Source organism: Silurus meridionalis, chromosome 17 (assembly GCF_014805685.1).
Source record: "Silurus meridionalis isolate SWU-2019-XX chromosome 17, ASM1480568v1, whole genome shotgun sequence".
In the NCBI taxonomy this organism is placed as follows: Eukaryota; Metazoa; Chordata; class Actinopteri; order Siluriformes; family Siluridae; genus Silurus; species Silurus meridionalis.
In genome coordinates, this window is record NC_060900.1 from 15,362,229 (window position 1) to 15,380,934 (window position 18,706).

Consider the following 18,706-nt stretch of genomic DNA (forward strand, 5'->3'; position numbering starts at 1 on the left):
GATTATATAATAAAAAATAAAAAAAAAAGAAAAAAAGAGTGCTCATCCTTATAACTGTATTACAATGTTAAATACAATGTCAGCAGCCGTTTGCACTGAAGGTGATGAAGCAAGTTTATTTAATTTGCTGTCCCTTTAAGTAAGCGATGACTCACAGGGAGCTCCTGTATACATGATGGAGAATGTGTTGATGCCGATAGTTGAGGCATAAAAGAGGGGCAAAGCACGGAGGCCATTTGGAACAGGATCATCCTACAACAAGGCACAACAGTGATCAGCAGTTACAATAAAATAATGAGAAAACATGAATTTACAGCTCTAATGTAGATTTTCTAATTGCATTTCACTGAAAAGGTCAACAGGCCTTTAGTTGTTTGTTTTTTTCTAAACAAGGGTATGTCTGGAAAAATGCAAACTATGAGAATGTTGCAATATTAGAAAAGTACACTGTCCAACTATCTGTTGCTCAAACATGCTTATACAGTCTGACTAAAGTATTTGGCTACAAACAATTATGTTACAAACATAAAAATGCAATACATAGAAAATATGTAGACAGGCATCTACAGCATAGAAAACCTTCTGAGAATTTGTGACTTCAAACTTACTTTATTAAGAATGAGAAATCTGATAATATAGAAGAGTAGGCCAGACATGAGGCCTGACAGCAGAGGAGAGATGAACCAGGAGGCAACTGTAGCAGACAGAATTGATTTTAGTTATTACATAGCAAGAAATGAATATGCTTAGGGCTGCACCTAATTATTATATTTTTATCTATCTATCAATCTATCAATTAATCGGATTTTTAAAAAGTTATATTAAATATTTATGTTTGCTTATTATAATTATTATTAAATAAACCCCTAATTCAGGGTATTTATGTATAAAAGTGTACTTAAAAAAATGCAAAAGCCACATATTAATATAAACTATCTCCCATTTAGACATTTTAAAGCTTATAGTGGCTGCTTGTTTGGGAGTGCATGGGGGATTTCTCTTGAACAAATTCAATCATGCTGGGTTGTTTCTTTCTGTGAAAAAAACCAAAACATAATTAAAAAAAATAAAAACAGCATTTGAGTATGGAAGGTGGAGCAATTCGTGTAAATCAACATTTATATTGTATTTTGCAGATGGCAAGTTGACAACCATGCTTAAAACAAATCTATATAAAATATAAGACAACATTGCTTTGAAAATTTGTTTAAAAAAAATAGACATTTTGTTTATTTGTGAAGATGTAAGCATCTAGAATATATTATTAATGCAAAATTTTGTATAATAATATATGCCGGAGTAAATCACGTTTAAAAACAGATAAGTTACTGTTGTAGTAGACAAATGCTATTAAACGCAGCAAGCGAACAGGCCTATAATAATAATAATAATAATAATAATACTACATTGGTGTACAGATGCATAAGCATTTAATGAAAACCACAAGTGACTTAAAATCTGATTATTTTTCTGCTGCTATTAGATGTAGTGTTTGTTCGCACCGGTTTAATTGAATCCATCACTATGTTGCGAGCGAGCTGATTGCGCAACCTGTTTACCGAGCTGATGTTTCGCCTTTCGTTACAGTGTGTTTTCTTTTCGTGTGCTTATGCATAACAGTGGTACTTTCATACCACACAAGCCCCGCTTTACATAACGTAAATTACATAAACTTTACATAAAGTACAGTTCATTTTTTGTGCGTTATCATACAGTCACGCTAAGCCGTAACTTGAGCAGGCCAACTAATCGTTAACGTTGACAACAAATTTCATTATCGATTATCATCGATTTGTTGTTGCAGCTTTATTTATGCGAAAATGACCAGTATATAGTGGTTAATGTTTTTATTTAATTTTCTAGTTGGTCAGTTTGAAACATACCAATTTTGACCAGCTGCATCCACTGCACTCCTTTGGTGCCGATGGCTATCATGGAAAAGCCAATAGTAGATCCCACTATACAATGGGTACCAGAAATGGGCAACTTGAGGAATGAGGCAATGAGTTGCCAAACCGCAGACCCTGAGAAAAAAAAAAGTGATACATGAAACTCAAGCAGGGAGCCTCTCAGTCGCATGCTTTCCCTCTTGTTTCTCAGGTTATACCCCATACAGACACTATTACAAATGTTTAAACACTGAAAGAAGAAACTTAGTAAGGAAAACAAACAAGAAAGAATCAAGCTGTGTAGTCCTTAACACATTCCCTTCTAACACTTTAATTCCTGGATCTGTTAGACTGCATTTTCTGAGAAAATAAAGACCCCATTCAGGAACTTGGCATATGAACGGAGTATCAGTCAGCCCTCAAACAACATGCAACCATATGTGTACTCTACCACAGTGTGTTGGCAGTCCACAATTGAAATTGAATAGGAAAAAAAAAATTAAGAGTTTGCTTCACAAATTTCATATTTAAACCCAATTCCTAATCTTAGGTTGTCATAAATGTAGCTAAAATCAAACCATAACTTACCGACCATGGCGCTGACCTCGCCTGCCATCAGTATGGGTATGGTGTCATTGTACAAGTTGACATCTATAATCCCTTTCCGAATAGTCTCACCCACTTTTGCACCAAGAAGTATGGAGCCCAGCGTTTCAAAAATTGAGGCTAGGATACAGGCCTGGCGCAACGTGACCACCCCTGAGCCCACTGCCGTGCCAAACGAGTTTGCAACATCGTTGGCTCCCACTGAAAATGCCAAGATGAAGGCGATGATGAAGCCAATTACTACCATCCATAGGTACGGTGATAAATCCGTCATGGTGCCAGTACTTAAATTAAATTCAAACAAAAGAAAAGCAACTCTGGAGCACTAAACGAAACAAAAAAGGTGCTGCGTTTTTAAAGGGAAAAAAAAAAAAAAAAAAATTCCCTCTGCTTTTTTGCTCTTCTTCTTCTTCTTCTTCTTCCTCCCTCTGCTGCGCGTGTTCTAGGAGGAGAGGTACACTGCTAACTAAGCCGTTTAACCTCTGAAGTCTCTGAAGCTGTGAGCAATGCAGGCAGGAGAGGGCATTCCATTGTTTGGCTCTCTTCGTGTTCCGTACACCAAGAAGTCCTCAGCTGTCAAAACAATAAATGGAAAAAAATGATTGCAGAGTACTCTCCTGCTATTGGTGCAAGAACAAGCATTACATAGATAACACTGCAGGAGAGCAAAGGGCCAGAAAAGCCAGAGAAACAAGTGGAGGGGGAGAGAAGGGAGACAAATTTCAAATGACAATTATCTTAAATGACTGACAATTAGTACATACCTCACAGCAAATGTATTAAAATGTCCCTTTCAAGCAAAACTTCTGTTAAAACATTTAACACACCACAAGCATATTCACATGTGAATGCAAGATCCTTTATGGAGATTTGCCATTAACAAAGGGGGAATGTACGAAAGTTGCACGTCAGGTTAGATTCGCAGCTGGGATTCAGGGCTGCCATTCAAACTCTGCACACTGCCCCAGCAGTATGACTAGTCATGCTCCAGCCTAAGAAAAACTGAGGCAAGTCAGTACACAATACCCACTTGCAAAAAAACGGCTTCCTGCTTTGCTGTTTTCAACAGGATTAGATTAATATTGGGTCACAGATGCTGGAACATGGAGGGGGGTGTTCGGCATGACCACGTTTCTGGAAATCAGGACTGCAGTATTATAGAAAAATAAATTAGATTTACGGTTTTTGTATCTAATAATAATTGGGTCACTCAGGATGCTGAAATATGTTTTTAGCATCGTGATCAAAATATACACAAAGCTTGAGCAATACATTATAATTTTTTTGTCTTTGTTAATTGTTATTAATCAGGTTTGATCCAAGTCTACATCCAACACTGGTTGTTTATATACATTGTAATGCCTTCAAATAGATGATAAATTGAAGATTATAAAGTCCAAATTCCATTCGACCATGACTGATGATCATTTGGAAGTCCATTGAGTGCAAGTCATCAGAATAAAGTAATGATCATACTGAATCCAGCATATACTGTGTGTGTTTATATATATTACATTACATGAAAGAAATGAAGATAATTTGAAATTGTTTTAAAAATGTTACCTGCTGATGTTCACGTAATAAAAGCAATTTTATTTTTGTATTTCTTCCTCCTAACCATATATATGTGCTGTCAATCAATAAAAATATTTAATCATGATTTATCACGCGATTGTCATGTGCTAACTCGTGATTAATCGCAACTTATTTGCACATTACTTTCTGTTCTAAATGTACCTTAAATAAACAATTAAAGTTTTTAATACTCTAATCAACATGGGCATAGACAAATCTGCATGCTTTATGCAAATGTACGTTTAATATTAGTAAAACCAAACTCAACATAGAACATAGACATTTTTTTATATATATATAAAAAACACCTTTTAGCATTGTGTTTTTCTTATTTAATCATCCTTTTAACTTTGGTATTTTAAAAGTAGCTTGCAAGCCAAAAAAGTTGACTATTTCCATACACAGGGTGTAATGAATGGTTTGGGTGAATCACCAAATTCAAACCCTATGGGCGACTTTGGAGCAATGCAAAAAACAACTTTCACAAATGCAGCCACCCACAGCAACCAAGCAACAAATCATTTTAAATAAGGGCTGGGGTCAGCAACAAGTGACCACTAGTTGCTAAACGTGGCCATATCCAGTCACACAACAACCCTGATTACACAAATATGGAGTGACTTGCCAATGAGGGAGATGACAGTAGAGTGCAGGTGACAGTCCGATGCTTACACTTTCACCACAGATGGCAAACAGCTCACACTGCTTCTCCTTCATCTCGTACAATATGCAATACTCTCCTTCCGGAATATTTCATGCAAAACAAAATGTAAAACACTAAATGCAGTACCCCATGAATGAAAGGTACTATGGAATTGCTATTGGTAGGAACACCAACATCATAGTACAGCCACTGTACTATGCAGCATCTCCTCCACGTATCACTTCAAATTGAGAGATTTGGGGCTATTAACACATTTTATATAACCCATACTGATACTGTCAAGGTATTTAAAAAAATATTTCAAATGCCTCCACAAAATCATTTTACATGTGTATAAATGAAGTCCAAAAACAATCATATAGTAAAATCATACTAAAAATGTTACAAATTAAAATATAATTTCCATATACAAAATTATCTGTAGCGAACTCTGTTTCATTACCATTACAAGTCATGTAAATTTGATGTCAGCTTGATCTTAATAGGAATGAAGAAAAGAAAAAAAAAAAAAAGATAAAAGATAAATCAACAAGCAGAACAATCACTGTACCAAGTTCCAGTCGTCACAGGGGATCACTCTTGGAATTCGGCGCTACAAATTTTCCGAAAAATCCTCAAAGATATGTGCACTGAATGCAGCTATAATTACTTTCTACTTTAGTTAATTCAGTCAGGAAGTATAGCACATTCTTGTGAAACACTAAACCTTTTGTTTAAAGGGAATTAAATGTAAAGTGGGTAAAAGACAGGCTAAGACATTCTCTAGGAATTAACATTTCGTGTGCAGAAGTCAGGTGAGCTCTTATAAACATCACATGGCTGGTTGACACCAAACATTCTCAAAAAGGATCAGATAGTTGGTTGACATTCCCACGGTCGTATCGCAGAGTCATCAAAACTGCTAATTCATAAACATACAATGCAGTGCGCAAAATAACCAAGCCACGAGTAGCCTATACCGTTGAGTACACAATGTCCTGTCACAATGGTACAATGATCTTTTCAGGGCACAATGCCCGGGCGTTACCAGCTCTCTAGTCCAGATTCACTAGCATTGTACCGCATTATTCAGCATGATCAACAGATTTATCAAACAGATATAGCAGTAAAGGAAATAGATACACTTAGATTTAATAAAAGGTATGTTTTACCTTGTTGGTTTTGTTTTTTTAAATGAACTTTTTCAGAATCACCACACTTTGCCACATACTTCACACATTCCCGAGTGTAAACCGTTTGTTACATTTTGTAGCTGTTTTAATGCCGAATATCTCTGGAAACCTAAATTTGGCAAAAACATTTTAATATACATGTGAATACGAAAATCTTCTCAAAAGCAACATTTAAAACATTAAGTTTTGCCTTGTTACATGAAGATCTCTTTTAACATGAATCATGTTAACATCTACTACGCAAATCCCAGCAAATAACATTAGAAAAAGCTAATTAATACAGGCCTGTAATCAAGCATGTATTATTCAAGAGAAGACCAAGAGTATTGAAAAATTCAATAGTGCCATGGAGTAAGTACATTTTCTCATGTACAAATGAAACCAAGAACCTATTATATCGATATTTTAATTCTAACACCAACATTTGGGTTCCAGTAGACATCATTTTTGTACTCTGAAGTGCAACGATTACTTCTGCTAATCACGCTGAAACCTGTCAAGAGGCTTATGTTTTTAAAGTACATAAATGTAATCCCAGGTTTGAGATTATATTGAGACAAGATCAGAGTGCACTGCATCAAGAGACATTGTATGGGTCATTCACTCCTACATCTAACTGCATGTGAGTCACTACATTTTACACAATCATTGCGCTCAAATCATAAAGATGTACACATATACGTGCAAATAACTGCCTTTATGACCATGAAACTACTGAAACTGGTTGTACGCTGTGCAGATTTAGTCAGGTACAGGTAGTGTCCGATTTCCATGTTTTCTGATATTGGAATAAACCACAGGAAATCATAAAACAACCAAATGTAGCCAGATACAGTTGGAGAACCAAAGCCAATTCAAAATAAAGATTACCGTCATTTTACTCATTAATAATGTCTCTCTAATGTCACTCACTCTGCTAGAACATAAACCAGTGTAGCTTTTAATACGAGTGATACTTAAACTCTGCATGATACACAAACACACAATTACAAAATCACACATGCTCCTTCCTTTTTTTTTTCATATGTTCACCCACATCCAGAAGGCAAAACAGTACCTGTTGCTTTACAGGGGAAACAACAGATGTATTAAAAAAAAAAAAAAAAAAACAAAAGGAAAAGGGTAAGTGTGAAGAGACTGAGAAAAAACTGCCGCACCGACTGCAGTAAACTCTGATTCGCTCTACTCACCTTCACTCTATGCAGTATTAAATGAATCTTTTAGAAATAGGAGAGATGGAAGGATAATGGGTTTGAAAATCACAGACTGAATGATGGACAGAATAAATATGACCTGGAAAGAATGCAGAAAATTATATGATGTACTAAAGAGTAGAATGACAAAGCATGTGAGGGTGTTCAGAAAAAAAAAAAAAGGATTAAGTGTCCAGCAGAGAGAGAGAGAGAGATGAGAAAACGCACTTTGAACAGAAAATCGTGAGGTTGAGAGTTAGATATGACGCGTGATCCTGCAGCTCCCTCCTCGTGAAATGCCTGTCACTGCAGTCTAGACTGCTTCTTAAATGAAAGCACCGGCAAGAGCAGGCTGGCCAATCCTGTTGCGCTTAAAGCAGCCAGCTTCACCGACTGGACAATTCTGAATGGGTAGAAAGCGTGATAGGGGTGAATAAACCAATGACAGACGCTATTGGTATAGGGGAGGTGGGGGAATGCAAATTTCCAAAGCAGGAAAGGCATGTCGGCACACCAAGGACATTCAGTGGTGTTTACAGTGCTGACACTGCTACAGTCGCATTATGTTTCTCTTAAGACGGACCACGGCAGAACAATAACTAATAAAGGAGTTTGTATCCATTAGGAAATGCCCAATCTCTCATGGGCACAAGAGAGAGTACCCAACACCCCCTTCACAGCACAATGAGCAAACATGAGCATTATGAAATAACTCTTACGGCATGACCGATTAATCAGATTAGCACCATGGTGGCATTATTGGTGTGGAATTAAATGCAAAATAAATCCAAAGCACAAACGAGAACCATTAAACAATTGCACAATTGCATTACATCACAAAATTTTAGTTATATTTTAACTATTATAATAGTTCAAGTTACATCGGATTCATTACACATTCGTTTGTTATACCAGTATAACAAACAAATGGCATTCTTTTTCCAAACGTGGAACAATTGTTCCTTTCACGGGGATGATATCATTATCATGTGCCCCCTCCTTCACTGCCCACTACTTCAAATCAAAACAACTGTTGGGACATAAACTAGGACGACTACCTCTTCAACAGATTACGCTCACTGCCCATATCAGAGCATGAAGTCTACGCAATTTCATGCATTGTATTCAACCCAAAACCGCAAAACCTGAAGAAACAAGGTTCTGCTCTCTGACGCAGCTGGGGATGCCTGCAGCAATCACAGTGGTTCTGTGACACTAGCTGTCAAAGCAACAATGCTAGTGACAGTCCATCAGACACTGTCACATTGATTCAGGGTCATACCTTTCACATTGATTCATTGGCTATGACTGAAAGAGCACATGTGCCTCAGGTAGGGCCAAGAACATTCTATGAATCTTCTATTCAGAAAAGAGTTCTGTATTCACCAGATCATATATTAGAAGTTTCAAAACCAAATTGTATTACCCAGAGATCTACAGTCATCTACAGAAGTGCCCCAAATATGGTGTGGGAAGGCTGTCTGGCTCAGCTACTCCCCTCACATGGATTTGTCAGGGTTTACAAAAGGCACATCGTGATCATCAGCTATTTTAGCTCTGACTCGTCCTTCTAACTGAGCTGCCTGTTTCACAGTAGAGATAGTAACATGAGAGCACCAACAATTAACACTACACCTCAAAAAGCAGTAGTGAGTATTGCTCCTGGAACTGACTTAGGATTTTAATTTCTTATAAAAACACAGCTACAAATGAATCCCCTTGTCAGTACAAATGTAAAACTTTATTTCAGTAAAGTAACCTCCATACAAATTTAGTACAGAGATGTAATCGATCAGGATGCAAAACATCCGGATTAAACTATTTGATTTTGATCTAATTTATACAGTAAACAACTGATGATTTCATGTGTTGACTTTCAACATCCCCAATTGGCAACTGATGGATGATGGTGGAAATCTGGATGGTGGGAATTGGCAGTTAACCAAACTGGGAGGAACACTAGAGGAAAGGTTTCTTCATTACATCATCTTAGTTTCACAAGTTGCACACTAATGTCCAGAACCAGCCTTGTCCATCAATGTACAACCAATAATGCAACACTGGCAAATATTCCTGCCAGAGAAAATTTCTACAGTCGACTGCATTGAATCTCCTTTGTCAAAAAGTCCAAGAATATGCGTTTCACTTGTTCAAGAGCACATCAGGTGTACTGAACAGCATGACATTGCTTAATGCATTTTCATTGAATCTCCTTGCAAAAACATCCTTTCCCTTCAGGGGAAAACAAAAAAGGTCCTTTCTACTCCCTACTGCTCTGTCCTACTTTCATACACTGAAAGTGCACCTTGTGAAAGGTAAACAAAAAAAGCAAAGGAAATAAAAAAAAAAAAGGAAGGTACATCGAAGCGCTTTAATTCTGGCAGCAGCAACACTGTAGACACAAGTCAAATCAGGTTTTATAAATCCTTGCCAAAAACATGATTTAGTGACACTATAATTCAAATAATCAGAGAAAGGAATTTGCTGTGGCCATTCATAAAGCCTAAGCAAACTTTTTTTTTTGTTCTTATAACCTTTACTCCACTATGATTCCGTGTACCTCCCTTTTGATCAAGCTTGTGTCAGATTAGGGCGGCAGCTATAAACTATTTTAGTAATCGAGTATTCTACCTATTATTCCAATGATTAATCGGATAAGTCGTATTTTTTCTTAATTAAAGAGCAATACTAGATATACAAGAGATAAGACGGGTCTCTTAAAATGAATAAGTTATTTGTTTACTTTTTAGAAAAAAAATTACATTTTATTGTTGAAATTACATACTAGGATATTTGTGAAAATGAAACCCATTTACTGACTATTACTTGTAAACATCCAACATTTCTAGTGCAGAAATAAAGTCGGAATCGCGAGGAAGAAAAACTTCCATCTAAATCTGCTCCTCCTTGTTTACTTATAGTTCCTGCAATGTCTTCCGTGTTTACCTGTCCAGCGCACTCCCGAGTTTAGTGGGTGGTGAGTCAGTAATAATGCTCCACGGGGAAACACAGTGTGCAAATTTACTAAATGAAGCATCAAGGCAAATAATTTGCCTTGTTGATTTGTTGTAATCGATTTACTCTAGTTATTTAGGGAATTGTTTCAGTTGTTGTAACCGTCATCTCCACCCAGTCTCCAAAGGATATGCAGCTCAACAATAATGATTACAGTAAACTTAATGAATGTAAAATAAAATCGTTGAATAGACAGCAATATGTTCAGAGGGAAGCATCACCATCATAAGATCAAACTGAAGAAAGAACTCATGACTGGATAGTCTACAATCCAAATATTTGTAAACAAACAGTATGTAGTGGTATTTGTGGATTATTTAGTTACCCAATGATTTAGGTTATAACTGACTTTTTATCAAAATTCTAAAATAATTTGGTAGATCTGGATTGTGACTGCCATTATGAACAATCAGGTCAGACATTAATACAATTTTTTTTTTTAATAAAACGTTTATTTTGAGCTTTTTTTTTTTTTTTTTACAAGTTAGTACAGAAAACCTGTAGCCTATTGTAATAGTTGTGGATTTTAACTTTTTAGACACATGCTTCAGTACTGTACATTCTCAAAACATAGGTGGTAATCTGTAACTTGATTTGCTGGGGTGGCACTCATCTTTTCATAAATGTGGATATAGTAAATCTTTATAAAGATATTAAAGATTAGACACAAATAGACAATTATGACTATAAAGTGTTATAGGTACACTACATGCACCATTGTAGGTGAAAGGTATCTACTATAGGCACAAAATGTGAGTGCTTAAGAGCATCCCCTCCAAAACAAAAGAAAAACAGCAAGCAAAAATGTATATAGAGGAGTTTTGTTGACAAAAAGACAAAAGTTTATCAAATTTAACTTCCTTTGATTGAGAGGCATCAAGAAAGACAAACTTAACAGCTTCGCGTTTCAACGTTAAACGTCACATGACCTCTGGGTCTAACAAACCGTAGTCATGTAATAACAGGTGTCCCTGTCAAATGGAGTGGTCACCAGTTCCAGTTAAGCTCGTCACTCTAAACTGAGCTCTGGCCCATTTGTCATTTTGTTCAGCATGTCAGCATGGCTTTTCATTACTGGCTTCACAATAAAAAGGATGACTAAACAGGAGCATGGTATTAAGCCTCTTTTAGACTTTATTACAAATTCTGTGCATTACAGTGTGTCATATTGGTTAAAGAGAATTGTTGACAAATTTATATCATGCATAAGCTGTCTGCATTCATATGCAATACAGTAACTAACTGGAAGCTACACATGGCTGTGGAACACCTGACAGACCATGAGATGAGTGCTGACTGGAGCACAAGTGTGAAACTCCTAACAAATTGCAATAAAGCAGGCAGAGTTTGAAAAGGGCTGGTTACGAACTGGAAAGGAAAATCACAATCTACACAACCCACTGCATCCTCCATCAAACCTCTTTGTGACATGAGCCTACAATAGATTCTCTCCTTAGGCTAAAATGCACCGCCCACAAACCTCACATTTGGTGAAGTGTCACCAATATGACAGATTCAGCTTTTAACATAACATGCAATGTGACACAGTTCTGTCTCACCGTCCAAGTTCAAGATTCAGAATTAATCTGATTTAAACAGTATTCAACAGCACCATCAAAACAGGGAGAGAGAGAGAGAGAGAAATAGCACTTGAAGTTATGCATCATATCACATTCCTGCTTATGGGCATCCAAAGCCAAATATATAAAGAAGATGTTATAACTACATAATTGACTGCAAGATTTTTTTTTAATTGCCAACACCTTGGTTATCATTTTCCTTAGGGCACCAAGATTACTTTCTGAACCTAGAGCATCTCTATCACCACTCATTATCCTGAATGAAGTGAGGTAGTGTCTATAAAGAGAAGCGAGTTAGTCACTTCCTGGCTTCAACATCAACCTGAACATTATTCTTCCCTACAGGGGATATTGAATTTCTCTGCAGTGTAGAACTACATGTTTGTCAGTAAACCTGTTCAAAGCGGTCATGCTGACATTAAAACTATGCTCCAAAATCCATGTTGTGCGATTCTGCTAATTTTTCCCAGACTTGGTCACTGATGGAATCACATCACACTTCGACATCTCTCTAAAGCCACGCCAATATGCAGAGTGCAGTTGAACATCAGATCCAGAACGCTGGGTGGAGAGTTCTGATACAAATAAGCACCAGACACTAAAATCACCTCAATCTCTAATCTATATAGAGATAAATCATGTCCATAATATGAATTGATCATAATTTATACATTACCCAACAGACAAATGCCCAGAAAACCCAGAATAACATTGGATAATGCATTAAAGAAAAACCTCCTATGTAAATGAATTACCTTGCAAGCAGCAAAGCAAGTTTGGCATCAGCTTTCACACCACTCAAATCTCTTCAGCAATGAACATTGTGATCAGTCTTGTCAGTGTTCTTGCTTGGGCAATCTCTTTCCTGACTCTTTTCCCCCTTTGCATGGTCTTCATTTTATTTTTGTAGCCACAGTACAAGCAGAACATTTGGTCAAAGATCAAGATTTAATATCCATCCATAATCACCCATTCAATTAATAAACAGTTTAGCCAAACTGTTTTGAATCATTGGTCAGATTTCTGCCTCCATTGAAGATACAAGTACATCTCAATAAAGTAGAATATCATTAAAAAACAGATTAATTTTAGTAATTCGATGCAAAACCCGTATATTATATAGATTCATCTCACACAGATGATATATTTCAAGTGTTTATTTCTTTTAATTCTGATGATTATGGTTTACAGCTAATGAAAACCCAAAATTCAGTATCTCAAAATTTTAATATTGTGAAAAAGTTTAATATTGGAGACTCGTGGTGTCACACTCTAATCAGCTAATTAAACCCAAACACCTGCAAAGGTTGCCTGAGCCTTTAAATGGTGTCTCAGTCTGGTTCAGGCTACACAATCATGTGGGAAGACTGCTGACTTCACAGTTGTCCAGAAGACGATCATCGACACCCTGCACATGGAGGGTAAGACAAAAGTTCATCCCTAAGGAAGCTGCTGTTCACAGAGTGCTGTATCCAAGCACATTAATGGAAAGTTAAATGGAAGGAATAAATGTGGTTGAAAGTTAAAACGAAGCCCATTCAAGAATTTAGGGGAGATTCACAAAGAGTGGACTGCACTGGAGTCAGTGCTTAAAGAGCCACCACAAACAGACGTATCCATGGGCTACAACTGACATGTTCCTTTTGTCAAGCCACTCCTGAACCAGAGACAACATCAGAGGTGTCTTTCTTCGGCAAAGAACAAAAAGGACTGGACTGTTGCTCAATGGGCCAAAGTCGTCTTTTCAAATGAAATGAAAGAAAATTTTGCATTCCATTTAGAAATCAAGGTCCCAGAGTCTGGAGGAAAAGAGGAGAGGCACAGAATCCAAGTTGCTTGAGGTCCAGTGTAAAGTTTGCACAGTCAGTGGTGGTTTGGGGAGTCATATTATCTGCTGGTGTTGGTCCACTGTATTTTATCAGGACAAAGGTTAGCACAGATATCTACCAGGAGGTTTTCTGCTGACAAGGTTTGAGATGCTGATTTTATTTTCCAGCAGGATTTGGCACCTGCCCACACTGCCAAAAGCACCAAATGACTATGGTGTTGGTGTGCTTGACTGGTCAGCAAACTCACCAGACCTGAAGCTCATAGAGAATCTATGGAATATTGTCAAGAGGAAAATGAGAAACAAGAGACTGAAAAAATGCAAATGAGCTGAAGGCCTCCGTCAAAGAAACCAGGGCTTCCATACCCCCTCAGCAGTGCCACAGACTGATCACCTCCATGCCACGCTGAATTGAGGCAGTAATTAAAGTAAAAGGAGCCCCTACCAAGTAGAGTACATATACAGTAAATGAACATACTTTCCAAAAGGCCAACAATTCACAAAAAATGCTTTTTCTATTGGTCTTATGAAGTATTCACATTTTTGGAGATACTAAATTGGTGGATTTTTGTTAAATGTGAGCCAAAATCATCAATATTAAAAGGAAATAAACACTTCAAAAATATCTGTGTGTGTGTGTGTGTGTGTGTGAGATGAATCTATTTAATATACGAGTTTCACTTTTTGTATTAAATTACTAAAAAATTAATGATACTCTAATTTAAGATGCACCTGTATATGGATTTACATCTTTTAAAAAATGAAAGAAATAAAGACTGGGGGCAAAAGTTTTCCCCTTAACAATGATTGGCTTCTGCAATGCTCTATAGCTCAGTATATTTGCCAGTTACTGTACTATCAGGGTGTTATCTTCTCTGGCGGCAACATGACCCATGGGCGCTGGAAATAGTCCTGTCATAGACTATCTAAAGGAAAACCCAGCCAGCTGTCCATGCACATACTTACCTCTTGACTGTAATACATATACTCTACCAGGAACACATGCACACAAACACATTCACACACACAGCCAGAAAAATACACTATAACACCACAGACTACACCTCTCAAGCCCACCTATCACCTTTGCTCTAATCAAGTTCCTAGAGGCAATTTGATATTTATAGATGAGCACTTGGTTGCCTCACCATGATTATTGTGCCATACAGACACAAAATGAAGTGTGCTTGAAAGTTCTAAGCATTAGCTAAAGGTTTACAGAAAATATACTTGCACATGCCACCTGTCATCACAAAAGCAGGTGAGATTATTTCCTTACCAAACACCATGCTATCAAAGCTTAAACAATGCATGGATTTGTAATAAATCTGAAGAAGTAAACAGCTTTAGGTTGTTTAAAAAAGCTTTGGGGTAGATTATCATAGCACGACACGATCATACCAAGTAATGGTTTTGTTTAAGCCGAGTATCGTTATGTGGTTGTCTGTCAAGTTCTAAAAGCAGGGTTTATTGTACACAAGTATCTTATATTGTGAGCACATACATTGCTGATCCAGTATTGTTCTACAAACATAATGTACAAATTATTAACTATTACACATTCAAATGTCAGTAGTTACATGTAAACTTCCTGAGCCAAGTGACTCATGGTGAAAAAAAAATAGAACCACTGTCATTATTTTATGATTAAAAGTATAAGTAATTGTTTGTTTTTTTTTTATGCTGTACTGAAAATGCCAGCATATCACTGTTCACTGTCTAAACTAAAAAAGAAAATAGACATAAAATAATTATGACTACAGTAGAACATTTTTTTACATTTTGATTCTTTTTTTAAATATTAATATTTTATTTAAAATGTATTAAATATTTGCTTGTTTTGTTAAACAAGCAACTATGTTACATGTAGACTTTCTTTGCTCTTTCACAAAATAATAATAATAATAATAATAAACACATCTATCCAGCTATAAAGAGTTACTATAAAAGCTTGACATTAATATAATAAAGACTATTCTGTCACCACCTTGTTATGATCAAATGAAAGAAACTCCTTACCAAGAAGACTGTACAGTCGTCCCATATTTAAAAGGCATTTATTTTTAAATTGCCACATTACATTCTCAAAACATGTCAGTGTTTCATACTGTATTATATTTTACATTATTTAGTGAAAACAACTAATGTGAATTAATATTGTGGCCATAATAAGCACAGAAAAAGTAGGCATGAACTGGAACAACACTGGAATGATTTCAGTTGCTCTATAATAAACACAAAAGCATCCATTTGTGAACAAATTTGGTTTTATAAGATTAACATCCCAATGTTTGAGCCCATGTTATTTCACCTGCTTAATGTCACAGCCTTTGCTATGATAGCTTGGATCACTTTGCTAATTTTAGCCACCCAGAAAGCTCAGCGTTACAAGCACAGTTAGCTGCAGTTATCAAATACAATTTATAAAACGTAAACCATCCAAAATAATAGTTAGTGACAGGATATCAGTTAACTTTTAATATAAAGGTAGCTACAGATCTGAACATCTACAGTGCTTTTGATCGTATTACCAGGCAATGAGGCACATGGTTACACAGGTGTCTCATTAAATTCACTGATACTGTAGCTCTTCTGCATATTCGTCCTAGGTTATTGGTATTTTCTAGGCGATACACAAAATACACATTATCTTTTGCACGTAAAATGCATAGGGAATTCAATGTAGGTTGCCTGTCCATCAATAGTTTCACAGAGCCTGATGTAATCGTTAAGGATTATACATATATGAAGACAATCTTCCAAAAAAAATAAAAACTTACTGAAAACGAGCACAATCTAAATCTAGCCCCAGTTTCCTGGACACTGGGAACTTTTATCCTCCAGAGAGGCAATATCCTCTGTAGACATATCTACCAGTAAACTTTTCTCCAACGTCACACAAAAATACATGTTCATGTTCATTTTCCATTAGACGGTAGAGCACACCAGGATTCAGAATATTACCCAGAATCCTCCATGAGGTTGTATGTAACACAAAGTAAACTGTATACATTAAAACAAAATGACTGAAGAGCATTTTGGTACTTACATCTTGGGAAAATCAAATGCATGATCAAGATGAAGAGCGATATGAACATGAAACTGTAGGTTAAAATAAGATTTAAAAAAACTACTGGTTCTAGCCAGAAATATTTATCTAGACAATTCTGTGACTCTTATGTCTGCTCAATTGACAGTTTGAAGTATTTTCATATTTACCCATGATATCAAGGCAAGAAATGCAAATTTAGAATGCGTAGTTTTATGAATATGATACCGTTTGCATGATGGTGGAAAATCTTGACATGAATGACGGAGTAATTTGCACAACTAATCCATGGCACACCTTCCAGTAGAAAAGGGTTACTACTGGCAACTTTTCAGCATTTCTGGTTTCCATCCATGGTACATGTTCACTTATAATCACTGCCCTTACATTGTGTTGACAACATAAGGCACTGGTACTGTAGGGAAGAAAAAAAAAGTTTGTTGCCTAGTACAACACAACTTTCTCACCAGTGTATAGTCTTAATAGATCATGTCTGGTCCTGTGAGAGTAGTTCATCACCGGAAAATAATTAAGCCACATATTCTCAGCCTTTTAAGGAATTTTTCTATGTTTAGAGTCATTGAGTCATTTTAACCAGAACATTTGTGGTTCGAAAATAAATCATGGCAACACAAATTCTCGCTCACATAATGTTTCTATAAATTGCAATTCCTCTGATGTTCTTGTGCTTCAGAAAGTATAAAAATACACTGTATTTACCAGAACGCTACTATCAATGAATTACCAGTCTTCCAGTGTGGCAAAATGTGCAGCTTGGCCTGTGGGGGGAAAACCACACTGACAGAACAGTGTTGTCAGGGATACACACAAAGCTGTGGAGTGAAGGAGAGGGCACTGTAATTCAAAGGATAGCCAGAGTATTATGGAAAGTGCAGAGGCTGGAGTGACGGCTCTGTGGCCAATGACTCACAATCCATATTGTGGAAAACTTTGTCTCATCATTTATTAGAAATCAAGCTCTGGAGTGGTCCAAACTTTATTCACAATAGAGGAGAGGCTGGGTAGAGGAATTCTTTTGTGTGAAGTGTAACGAAGCTTCTCAAGCTCTGACATGTTGGCTTTAAGTAGCATTCCAGTATGTGTGTGTTAATTTCGTTCTACAGCCTGTTGCTCTTTTTAAGACCTCAGGAGATGAAGACTGTTTCTCGCACGGGAATGGAACAGCTATGGGAAGCATGTATCCTGCATGTCTCACGTGGGAAACCATGTCGTTATGAAGGGTGAACATGTTGCACCCAGTGCAGTACGGAAAGTGTTTCGTTTAAACCTTTTTAACCAAACTTTCTGTCGAAATTGAATTTTTGTTTTGTTTCGGGGTCTAGCGCAGATGATTAATGTAGCTAGCGTGGACAATGGCGGGTGGTCTACTAACTCTACACTGGAGAAGGGAAGAACCATGTTCTGTTCAAACTTCTATAAACTGCTTTAAGGGCACCTGGAACCAGAAGAGATCATTTGTGCTCAGTGTCTCGGTCAATAATATCTCTTTCTCGACTATAAACATCAACATTGAGCGTGCGCGTGCGTGTGCGCGCGCTCCGCCGACCAGCGCAGCGTGGACCCAGGACTCCCTTCCAAACCTAATGTCCTAAAATATCCCCCTAATTCACTTCTACTACATCTGATTCACGTGGAAATCCCAATTACGAAAATGCTGTCTGACTAAATTGTGTTCTTGGCAGAAATCACACAATCACACGAGGCTGTTCTGACACGCTCGTCCTCACGTTGTTTCACGGCTCCTGGGCACGCAGTCGAACCCAAAGACACACTGGAGCAGTCCACGGCTTCCCGTGGTCTCAAAGCAAAACAGATTAATAAGACATCATGACTTTTGGTGAATTTCAAACCAGATTGGGTTTTTATTTACCGCCGATCGAACAACACCCGAATCGACTGCTACTTACCCAGGAACGGAAGTGTTGTCCGAAAATGGTTCGCCACCTACTAGTCAAAATGAAAGGACGCTGGAGATAAAGGGAAGATCACGATTTGTGTAGCAGCAAACCCGCTGAGATTCCAGCACGCGCCTCTAATACAGTGCTCAGTCAAGCAACCATGTTGTCCTGACTGGCGCTGCAGGTTTGCATCCGGGCGCTTATGGAGCTGGAGGA

The 18,706-nt window shown here is 37.1% G+C and overlaps 1 protein-coding gene across 4 annotated transcripts in view; it reads right to left on the bottom strand.

Moving 5' to 3' along the window:
* slc20a2 (solute carrier family 20 member 2) overlaps nt 1–18,706 on the bottom strand; it is a 28,094-nt gene extending 9,388 nt beyond the window's left edge. For 2 of the 4 annotated variants that reach the window (XM_046871064.1, XM_046871060.1), the window contains exons 1-5: nt 18,500–18,705; nt 2,478–3,068; nt 1,884–2,024; nt 609–694; nt 156–252 (exon numbers count right to left, since the gene is read on the bottom strand). In XM_046871064.1, the coding sequence (XP_046727020.1) occupies nt 156–252; nt 609–694; nt 1,884–2,024; nt 2,478–2,769 (616 nt within the window). In that variant the 5' untranslated portion in view covers nt 2,770–3,068; nt 18,500–18,705. Of the gene's footprint in view, nt 1–155; nt 253–608; nt 695–1,883; nt 2,025–2,477; nt 3,069–7,096; nt 7,248–18,499 lie in introns of those variants that run through there. The other 2 variants (XM_046871061.1, XM_046871062.1) reach the window with 2 other exon arrangements.